General features: G+C 34.7%; 1 protein-coding gene across 3 annotated transcripts in view; it reads right to left on the bottom strand.

Annotated features, from left to right (window-relative positions):
• SUV39H2 (SUV39H2 histone lysine methyltransferase) overlaps window positions 1–12,023 on the bottom strand; it is a 37,099-nt gene continuing 25,076 nt past the window's right edge. The window contains exons 3-7 of one of the 3 annotated variants that reach the window (XM_079772147.1): window positions 8,817–9,485; window positions 6,709–6,855; window positions 5,369–5,498; window positions 2,566–2,604; window positions 1–706 (exon numbers count right to left, since the gene is read on the bottom strand). In XM_079772147.1, the coding sequence (XP_079628273.1) occupies window positions 2,576–2,604; window positions 5,369–5,498; window positions 6,709–6,855; window positions 8,817–9,485 (975 nt within the window). In that variant the 3' untranslated portion in view covers window positions 1–706; window positions 2,566–2,575. Of the gene's footprint in view, window positions 4,323–5,368; window positions 5,499–6,708; window positions 6,856–8,816; window positions 9,486–12,023 lie in introns of all 3 variants that reach the window. The other 2 variants (XM_079772146.1, XM_079772148.1) reach the window with 2 other exon arrangements.

Genomic DNA, 12,023 nt, shown 5'->3' on the forward strand with positions numbered 1-12,023 from the left:
AGTCTCCCCAGTTACCTGAGGTGGACACTCTTGGTGCACCCCTTTGTGGGCTGTGTGCACAGTCTTGTTGTAGTTAAACCTTGATTGTTGTTGGTATCACTGGGAGGAATTGACCTCCGGGCCAATTGGTTGTGAGGATCAGCCGTGTCTACACTGGGAGAACTTCTGTGCTGGAGACACCCTTATGGGAGAAGACTTGCAAAAGCCTCTGTGCTCAGCTTGAATGGGGCGGAGTCTCAGGGTGGAGCAGACAGCATTGGTTTTCCGTCAGCCCTGCCCTAATAGGCCCCTGGGTCTCAGTGTCCCTTGGTAATCGCTGCAAGCACTTCTGAGAGAAAGCCACCCTCGAGTTCCACCCGCTGCCAGACAGTCCAGTTTCTCCCCTAATGAGTCTGGGTCCCCAGTTCTCACCCGGAACTGGAGTTCAGCGCACTCAGGAGCTTTTGTCTCCTTCCCACTTGAGAAAGCCAGCCGTGCACTCCGTTGCCAGTCCTCTCCGCGCACACGCGCGTCTCAGTACCTCTGCCTCCTGTAGTTCCTCTGAGTCTCAGTGTGCTTTTCTCTTTCCTTCTAGTTGTAGAATTTCCATTCAGCCAGCCTTCCTGTGGTTCTGGATGATGTCCATTTGTCTTTTAGTTGTAGTTTTGAAATTGTTGTGCGAGGCAGCAGTTTAGGTGTTTACCTATGCTGCCATCTTGGTTTCTCCCTAGAACAGTTTTGGTCAAAATACTTATAATGATCACAAAAGATGTTAAAGTACAGCTTTATACAGTTGACCCTTGAACATGGGGACCCCCAAGTTCAAACCTGTGTTGTTCAAGGGTCACTGTATAAACCTGTAATTTAAACATCAGTACAGGCTTATATTCTGTACCAAAGGTACAGAATAATTACAGCTAATACATATGGTGCTTACTCTGTGATAATGCTTAATTCTTTCACACACTGTGTATTAACTCTTTTAATCCTCACAACACCCTTTGAAGTATCCTATATAATAAAAGCCTAATATACAAACTGTCCCCTCGACCAGGAGTTCAACCGGGAGTTCGGCCGGAGCCAGGGCCAGCCGGCCAACCGCCTGCGGCCCCTCCCCCCCGGCCCACCAACCACCCACAGCCCTTTTCCCAGCTGACCAGGCCGATCAGCCTGGATGGGGGCAGGCCGGCTGGACCCCACCTGTGCACAAATTCGTGCACCAGGCCTCTAGTGTAAATATATTCATTATTCCTATTCACAGATGAGGAGCTAAGGCACAGAGAGGTTGGTTTACATAGCTAGTAAAGGTTGAAGCCAGGACTCAAATACAGGCAATTCAGGCCCCAGAGTCCATGCTCTTAATCACTATGCAACAAGGCCCCTCAAAAAGAGCACAACAGTGAGCAGGATTAATTATAGTGACTACTTGATGTTTTACTTCAGGAACTATAAAGTACTAGAAAGGCAAAAAAGTTTCAAAATGCCAAGAAACCTCACAGAAGAAATCCAGTGGCTAGCCCCATTTGCCTTAGAGATGAATCCAAGACTTAGAAGTTTGTTTAAACTCATAGTAGAAATTTATTTTTTTTAAAGTATGCCTGAAGTTGTTAAATTAATTAAATATAGGTATAGTTTACTGGGTGATCTTGGGCATGTTAATATTACTTAATCAATCTAAACCTACTTCCTTTGGAATGATAGCACCAAACTCAGATTTATGAGTACATATAAAGGTCTAAGACTTGCTCAAGGAATATTTCTTAGCTCTAATTCTAAACTTCCTTTGCAGTTCTAGGCAGTACTTAGTGAAACTAGTTTAAATACCTGGTGATGATAATGCTCAAACAATTTTGAGAAATATCCATTCAGATTATGCTAAGTGTAAAATTATACTTTAATATCCAAATGCATGAACCATGACAACAATTAACTGTTTAAAAAGAAATCTAACATTGAAAGGAAATGTATATAAACCTTTGGTTAATCTCAACAGCAGGTAGTCAGGAATACATCAGTATTTTTCTATCCTTTTTGTAGCCTGGAAAAGACAGTAAAATATTCAGAAACAAAGCTAACCTATGATAAATAGAAAATCAAATGTCTATATTTATTTGCTAAAGAAAAACTACTGAAATATAAGAATAATAAGTGCTGTATAGATTTTGTATATATGGAAAAAACCTGAGATTACCAATTGTGTATCAATCTTCATATGCAGAAACCGAAAACAATGGTATTAATAGTACTTCTACAGTGGATTAACTGACAGTTTAAACTTGATCTAAATACTACCACTGAATATTTGCTTTATATTGAGAGAAAAAATTATGACAACTTAGGAAACTAATGTAAAGAAGCTAAATGTTGATTTTTCTACTAGAGTTCAGCTATTTAACAATATAAGGGTAACAGGTAATTAAAATCTCAAAGGCTCATTGAATTTCTATTAATAACAATACAGTTGACTGAAAATAGCCATTTTCCCTTTGCCCTCCTGTTTTATATTTTTAACACAAAAAGTAGACAAGATTAAGTAGGCAGTGAAACAGACTTTTAAAAAAATGAAAATTACATCTTTAAACTTACCAATTATAATTCAAAGAATGGTTGGCCAAGGGGAGCAACCTGTAAAATCAATGATGCTTGCTCAACACTGATACCATGTCAGTATTTTTTTTTCACACCTTCTGTAAATTTTGGTTAGCAAATATACTCTGAAGTTCTAAACATGTAAACAATTTACCCTGTATTATGAAAGAACAAAGTCATAATAACAATATAATAATTAAATGTAGCTTTTCCCAAAAAAAGAGGTTAGGGATTAAGAAGATATTTTAAATACAAATATTTTTTTTAAAAAAGAAAATATTTAAAATGCTGCATTCTTGAAGTCAGTTCAATTTACTAAAGCTTATTTTAGGTCGTTAAAGCCTAGGGCAATGAGCTTAGAAATACCGAGAGCTAGATGTATTTGCTGCCTTTACTTTTATGTTGAACACCATGATTAGAAAACCCAGAATCGGAAAGAAAAACCAGATTAGAAAACCCAGAATCAGAAAGAGATGAAAACACCATTTTGAGGTTTTACTATGTAGGAAAATAAACAAAACCAACAATGAATATATTCCATTTCAGTCTTCATAGTTCAAGTAATAAATGGTCTCATAATTCAGGCACACACTTTGGCCAAGCCAAGTTTAGCTTTGTCACATTTTAAAAACTCACATATAAAATAGGTATCAGTTCAAAATATAGATTATTTTTAAAGAAGAGCTTGTAGGAAATATAAAAATAGTTAAATTTGGTAGAAAAGAAATGTTCAAAACAGCCTCATATTCAGAAAGTGTTATGTTAATGTTATATTAAGTACAGCTGCTCTCAGGGGTATCTTGTTTTACTGTCTGGACCAGAAGTACTCACATGAATCTCCAAATTCATGTCTTTGAAAGGATCCTTAAAGCACCCCATTTCCCTTGCCTGGTACTCCAAAAAACACCTTCCTGCTCACATTGCTGTGTCATTTCCAAGAGGCATTAATGGCCAACTATTCTAGAATTTTAGAGCTTTTGGGAGATTTTTCTCCTATAGGATTATTGGTTCAAACATATACCCTTCAAATAATGGTCAAATTGCTTCAAAATATGAAATAAAGCTGTAATTAACTATTTTCACATTTAATTTTAGACCTTAAATTTCAGTATTATTAAGATCTCAATGTTTTAATGAAAGAAGTAGAAAACGGTATAATTCAGTATCACCTATTTGTATCCAATACAAGTAACAATATATATAGTAATAAATAGGTAAACAGGAATGACAACATAGTAACAAAAATAGAACTTTACTAGTTCTCTAAATTCAAGGTATATGGCAAATTGAATGTTTTATCTTAGTGATCATGACATTATCAGTTTAACACTTAAAACACTGAAGGAGGTGTTTTTCTATTCACACAGACTTCTTAAGTATGTATATGCTGACCTGTAGTAGTATTCCTTTCTTGTTTGGTATCTAACCACTAATTAGGTATATTTCAAATTGGTCTATGTGACCGTGTGTTCCTCTCCTCAGAAGCATCAATGATGCATTTTGGCCAATAGTTTGAAACAGGAATTGTAAATTAACATAGTATATAATCTTGATAATATGAAAAGAGTCCCACATATTTATTTTTAAAAATGTTAACATTAGAAAAAACCAAAACTACATTTATCCTCAGCTCTATTTCCTGAAAATTCAGTTGAGGTAACCTCTGCAAGTCACAGCTCCACATTTGCACACAGTTCTGACTCTCTTTTTGGCTGGGCCGTAGTCAATAGAGTCTGAAGATATATCTCCAGAACCTGAATATGTAGAGAAAGAAATACAGGAGAAAGATAGTTAAGGCAATTCAGAATGAGTTTCAAATTTTCTATCAGCATTAAATAAATGTGAATATTCAGAGAAAAATCATTATGAATTGTCTTGAAAGGATGGTCTAGGCCAGTGGTTGGCAAACCGCGGCTCGCGAGCCACATGTGGCTCTTTGGCCCCTTGAGTGTGGTTCGGCGTTAGAACCACTTCTTCAAAATAGACTCGCCCAAGCCGAAAATCGACTTCTGCGCATGGGCAACGGAGTTTCAATCACACTGTATGTGCGCACCTGCACGTAGTATTTTGTGGAAGAGCCACACTCAAGGGGCCAAAGAGCCGCATGTGGCTCATGAGCCGCGGTTTGCCGACCACTGGTGTAAGCTAATAAGAGGTAAAGTTTATGTTATTAGCCCATATTTATGAGAATGGATTTCTGAAATGATGCAACTGGAAAATCCAATACACAATTATTCATTTCATACATTATTTAAGAGCCATAAATAAAATCAAGTAGTAACAATATGTAAAAGGCATCATGCTTATTTATAGTATCACAATAAAGTAAATAGAACTAAATGTTCTTTTTAAAAGCCAAATTCCAGTAGGAATGGAATAAGTTCATGTGTGATTTAAATCACATTTTCAATCTCTCAATTCTCTTTACTAAGAATATCCATCTCAAAAAACAAAAGAAAAAAATCCATCTCTTAGTAAAGATTCAAAAATGTAGGCTTACAATTTTTTAAATCCAAGTAGTACTGAGAAAAGATGTTAAAATAAGTAGGTTTCCATAATGGAAATTCTGAAAAAAGCAGTTGGCAATGTGATATATAAGAAATAACATCACTCAGCTCAAGGTCAGGCAGACCTGGATTCCAGTTTTAGCTCTGTCAGGTTAGCTTTGAGACCTTGAATAAAAAGACAAAGCCTCACTGTTTTCATCTTTAATATTGGTTCAGATGATCTAGTCTTTTCCTATTCTTGAACAGATTCTTCATACTAAAACAACACCAACAAAACTACTTGAAAACCATACCTTTCATTTGATAATCAAAAGTGAGCTCTTCTCCAGCATTTATGGTTCTTGTGGAAAATAATGCTATTCGGGGAAGACGAGTATCGAGGTTATCAATGAAAACATTGAACACCTGAAGATTTGGGTCACACTAAAAAAGAATGTTAGAACCCATTTAAGTGAAAATGACGTGAATGAACTCTTCTACATCCATATAAAATTTTCAGTTGCCCAGAGTATTTGTTTTTTTAAGATGTCCTGGAAATTGATTATTTGGAGGTCTTGAGATATGAATATGTAAAAATAATGTTTTCAAACTTTATTTGAAAACATAATGAATCCACTATGCAGCTTCAAAAATTATCAACATTTTTGCCAATCTTGTTTCATCTATTCCTTTTTAATTTTTTCTGGAGAATGTTACTGCAAATCCAGATAACATTATCAGTTCACCTGTTAATATCTCACTCAGTAAGGCATATTTAAAGAATTAGAACAACTGCATTTAATAAATCAAGTCAGTACTGTAGAACTCAAGTTTCATATTGCATGGGGTTTCATTACTTAAACTCTTGCTTGAAATTGTTTGATTATATTGAGAACTCTACACTAAATTCTGGGATATGGAGTATCCCAAATTTATTATTAAGAACAAGATTAAAGTAAAAATTTAAGTAAATCAGAAAAGAAGGGAGTCAGAAGGTCTCTGGCATTTCATTACTAGTCATAAATTAGCTTCTTGGTGTAAAATCCATCAAAAGTTTAGCACGGTCTACTTCCTTATATGGTCAGCTATATATATAACTTACTCTCTGAGATACATTTCCTTGAAATCTATAAAATGGAGATTTCAATCTTACAAGACTAATACTTAAGAATACTAACTTATAATTTAGAAAAATAGCCCTAAATACTATTTCAATACTCTACAAATTTGTAAATCTTATAAAAATGTTAACATGTTTATATTTTAAGAGAATACAACTATCTTTAGTTAAATATCCAAAAATTTAGCTGTGTTAACTTCTATATAGTTATATGTGTTCCTTAAACTTTCTTCTACCTCTTAACTCCTCTGCTCATTTCTTCCTCTGAGGATAACTATCTTATGAAGTTGTTGGAAAGTTTAAGTGAAGTAACATATGTAAAGACTTGCAAAATGCATGGTATTTGCATTTTGAATTTTCCAAATGAATTTTTCTAATACAGCGATAATCCCATGGCTTAATATAAGAAGCCCTTATACTAAAATACTTTGGAAATATTAAAGGAATCTGTGGTTCAAAGGTAATTATTTCAACTATGGAAGACCATTAAACACAGTACTAATTCGTTCTGCCTATACTTTCCGTATTTCTTACACTGTGATTCACAAAATGAGACACATTTCCATATCGAGCTGCATCCACTGTGAATTCATCAGATTCATAATCCAGATCAAAGAGGTATGTGATTCCTTTGTTGTCATATAACTGCCCCCGTCTTTCAGCTTCTTCACTTGTGATTACCTAAAAATTAAAAAACTATAGTATATTATATAGATACTGCTGAAGCAAAGAAACTCTCATCTATAAATCTATTAATTAACATAGTAGTGTCTACAAATGTTTAAAAATAAAGTGTCATCAAAATATACATTCACACAAATGACTCTAGAAGAGCCAGACAGAAAGAGGTGGGAAAACAAAGGGAGTAGAAATGATGGTGCAAAAGAATTATGACTATTTAAATAGGAATTAGGACCATTTAACAATGAAGCTGAAACCATGTACTACTTTCATTCTAATCTACTGAGATGTTCAAAATGCGACATAACTATAGCTCTTTGTAGGACATAACAGAATGCAAAGCACTAAGTTTACAAGTATATGTGCTTTGAAGGGACATTTTTCCTATAACTAATCTGTGTGCAGTTACAAAGGGAAATTTATTAAAAACATAGGAGAGAAGGTATGTTAAATTTGCAGTCAATTGTATGGAAAGTTTTATTTTATAGGAATAGGTTGTTTTCATGAAATTAGGCAGCTCAAAATCATCACTTACAGTTCTGCTCTTAACATAGCTTTACCACATGCTCAGCTTAAGAAACAAAATGTCACCCTAGCTGGTTTGCTCAGTGGTTAGAGCTTTGGCCCATGGAATGAAGGGTGGGGGATTTGATTCTGGTCAAGGGCATGTACCTTGGTTGCAGGCTAGATCCCTGGCCAGGTCAGCATGCGTGAGGGAGGCAACCAATCGATGTGTCTCTCTCACATCGATGTATCTCTCAGTCTCTCCCCCTCCCTTCCACTCTCTCAAAATCAATGGGAAAAAATATCCTTGGGTGAGGATTAAAAGAAAAAAAAAATGTCTGTGGTGATTTATAGTGTCAACCAAATTTAGCTGCTGTGCTTATTAAGCCAAAAAAGAGAATAATTGAATTATAAAAGATTTAGTATCCTAAACAGTGATTTATAATCATCTGCCATTGTCTAAAAATATAAAGATCAATATAGGGATCCAATTTAATCTCAAAATTAGGTGATCCAATTCCAAACAACTTTTAAAATGTCAGATGTGACAGCCCAGATATGCAGTCATACTCGTATTTTTCTAGTCACAGCTTAACCACCATCAGCTTGAGGAAGTGTAGCAGTGGTGGATTGCACTGATTTTGGAGCCTTGGTTTTGAATCCTGACTCTTCTTTACTACTGTGTGACCTTGAGCAAGGTACTTAATTTCTCTGTGCCTGTTTCCTTGCCTATAACGATGGAGATGATACCACTACCTTAGAGTTGAGAGAATTAATGTGTTAATATATAGGGTGCTTAGAATAGTAAGTGGCACATGGGAAATAATACTTTTGCATATATACACATTATATCTATAAAAATAAATTTGTCTAGTATTTGGTAATGTAGAAAGTAGTCTTTGTAGCTGAGTTACAGATACAAAGAGTTTATTTGGATTTTCTTATGGACACAATAAATGTTTTTATGTTTATCCTACAGCACTTGCTCATAAACACTGGTCTACTCTATAGTATCTTTCAAGTTGAAACAAAACTGAGTTTTGGCAAATACATTTAACCAATATTTGGTCAAATGAATGCAGTAAATTATAATTTAAAAGTTTCAAAGTCAGCATGTGTTTAGATCTCATTTTCTTCTTAGAAATTAGTGTAAAAATAATTGTCATATTTTAAACTTTACAAATGTCACTTACATTGACTATAAATGGGTATTTGTTGAAAGATGACTGTATCTCATTTGTCAATGTACATATTTTTGTTTATTCAAGTTTATATTTCTAACTATGCTAGTGATCCAATTCCAAACAACTGTGGACCCTTCTTTTAAATGTAAAATTTCTGCATATTTGCAAATGATAATATCGAAATTTATCAAATATTTGTTAGATAAAAAGAGAACTTTTTAAAAGTGTAAACGGTTCACACACATCATTTGCTGTGTGGTAAGTTGAACGTACCTCTCCAACATATTCCATGACAAAACTCATTCTTTTAATCTTCACAAGGGTTTTTACACCCCAGCCACAGCCATTGCTAGTTCGAAAGATGCAAAGTGAATACTGTGTGCCTTTCTGTACAATCCTATTGGGACAATCGGGTCCACATTGGCATCTTGAGTTGCATTCATAAATAGGGGTACCAGGTGGGATTTTAATTTGTTGGTTTTTATTATAAGCCAAAAGAACTCCAGCTTCAGCAGGACAACACTTATCAAAGAAGCAATCTGTACATGAACAACCAAAGGTAGCTTCATTTACTAAGCTGATTCCAGGAGTAGGTTTGTATTCATTAATGTAGTAGAAGTCTAAAGGTGGGCCCTCTAAGTCAACAGTATTTTCAACAAAAATCATTCCTTTATGATTTTTTCTTCTGTTGAGTTCATCTTGCCATCTTTGCAGAGCTATCCTTTGTTTAGCCTTCTTTACAATGTATTCAGCAATGGCAGGTTTCAAAGCTTTGTTGTTGTTTAGAGTTATTGCTTTGCCTTTCTTTACCTGAGATAAATAATTATGCTTGTCATTAGAGAATTGCTGAAGTAGTAACGGGCACTTGAGATTTTGCAAAGGTTCCCAAGTATTTGTAGAGTCTGGCCATCCTTTCCATTTTACAAGATAATATTCCATATCCTTAAAATACAAAAGAAAATGCAAATCAGATTTTGTCAATCCCAATTATTTAAATTTAATATTGTAAAGAGTAAGGTATGCCCTAGCTGGTTTGGCTCATCAGATAAGAGCGTCGGCTTGCGGACTGAAGGGTCCCAGGTTCGATTCCAGTCAAGGGCACATGCCCAGGTTTCGGGCTCGATCCCCAGTAGGGGGCATGCAGGGGGCAGCCGATCAATGATTCTCTCTCATCGATGTTTCTAACTCTCCCTCTCTCCCTTCCTCTCTGAAATCAATAAAAATACATTTTAAAAAAAGAGAGTAAGGTATCCATTATCATTTTATTTAAAGTTCAGAATATATAGTCACAGATTTCTAGCAATTGAAGTACAGATCATAAAAATAAAACTTTGTTTCTGTATTATTACATAAAATCTTTATAGAATTTAGATGTGGCAGAATATGCATGACCATAGGCAAAAGAATTGCACCTACAGAAAAAGTACAGAAATCCATTAATATTTTACCAAATGGTGATTAAACTAAACAAAAACTATTCATCCTGATCATGCAAATGGCTAGTCCCCAAACTAACCTAGATTAGAGGCTTACTTGGCCAGTACAGATATAGGTATCCTCTAAAACAGGGGTTCTCAAACTTTTTAAACAGGGGGCCAGTTCACTGTCCCTCAGACCGTTGGAGGGCTGGACTATAGTTTAAAAAAAACTATGAACAAATTCCTATGCACACTGCACATATCTTATTTTGAAGTAAAAAAACAAAACGGCAAAAACACCCGCATGTGGCCTGCGGCCCGTAGTTTGAGGATCCCTGCTCTAAAATCTGTAAATCTGTAACTTAATATTTTATATTAGATATGAGGCAAGTTCTGTTTCTCAATGTCATGGGCACATAAAGCCTAGATGTTCTAAAGATACACTTTCCAATAGTCATTAGCCACATACGGCCACTGAGAACCTGAAATGTGGCTAAGTCCAAATTGAGTTGTGCTTTAATACACTGAATTTCAGACATAGCACACAAAAATGTAAAACATCTCTTTTTAACTTTTTAAAAATATTGATTACTCATTGAAATAGTTTGGATATGTTGGATTAGATTAAATATATTATTAAAGGCAATTTCACTTGTTTCCTTTTATTTTGTTTAAGGTGGTTACTAGAAAATTTAAAATTACACGTATGTAGGCCAAATTATATTTCTATTGGACAGCATGATTCCAGAGAATTTTTACCTTAGATTCAATCACAATTGGATTAGGTAGCAAACATTCAAACTACCAATGATCAAATATTTTGATTTATCCCTCAGACTACTGTTGACCACCACGGTACCTGGAATCTTGCCTCCCTATCCCAGTGACTTGACTATATTTTCTTTCCTTCAAGGTGGATGGTCAAGTGTGTATAATAAAAAAATTCTGAATTCTCTCAACTTTTTTCTTTGTCCTCTGGAATAACCAACATATATCCATGTGCCCTCAGGTAAAATGCCTTCTAAAACATAAAAGTTATTAAACTGCATTGTATAGTTTTTAATTATTTTAATTCATAGATATTGATAAAAACTTAATTGGGCTACATTTATTTTTCCCTGAGACTTTATTTAATAAAGTTTTTATTATAAAGTAAGGATGCCCATGAAGCTGTTTTATGATTCATAATTTAATAATGCCAAATAACCTCGAAGGTCTAGGAAATATGGTATTAGACATATTAAGGAGGCACGAATTGGGCTGAGGAACACTGAGGCAGCTTTGAAGGAGTAAGTTACCTAGGTAGTGAGTGAGCTTATTTTCTCTCCACTGTTTTCATCTCAATGTTTTATTGTATTTCTAGTCAATAAACAGTAACACTTGTGAATTAAAAGAACTTTGCTTCTTTAGAAAAATGGTCAAAATGCTTTCTCTGTTTAAAAAAATGGTTAAATTATGGTGTGAGGATATGCACAAAACTGTACTCCCCCCCCACCCCCCAAAAAAGGCCTAGACATATATTTGTTATCAATCTGGTTCACTAAAATTTAACATGGATTTCTCCCTCCTGTTAGGTAACTTCTAAAATTTGGGATTATTGTTAGCAGGTATCTGCTCAGCAACAATGAGACCCACTTGGCAGTATCTAACATCTATTTCTTAATTATTAAAGTTTTAACTTTTCTGATTCTAGAACAAAGCAATACAACCTTGCTTGTCTTCTTTTCCTGTTACAGCTTTTCCTACTATAGCTCTGGGTTGTGCCAAAAGTTGCAAAGACTGGCTTCAAATCAGATGATCAAGCTAAATTAATCATTCAATAAATTAAAAACACCGTATCACTGAAGTCTGCTTCCAAAACCATGAGTAACTTGCATTTTTAATGAGTAACCTTTGTATTTAATCACACTGGTACCTACTTAATTTACGAATAGTAAAGATGGCTTATAAAACATTAGTGTCTTTGACAATAGTATAGAAATATCAGTAATATGCAATTTCTACTTTGTAGACTTTTATCTTTTATATGCGTATTTTTATTTTAAAATCTCAAAAAGATATT

Source organism: Cnephaeus nilssonii (assembly GCF_951640355.1).
Source record: "Cnephaeus nilssonii genome assembly, chromosome: 1".
Lineage (NCBI taxonomy): Eukaryota > Metazoa > Chordata > Mammalia > Chiroptera > Vespertilionidae > Cnephaeus > Cnephaeus nilssonii.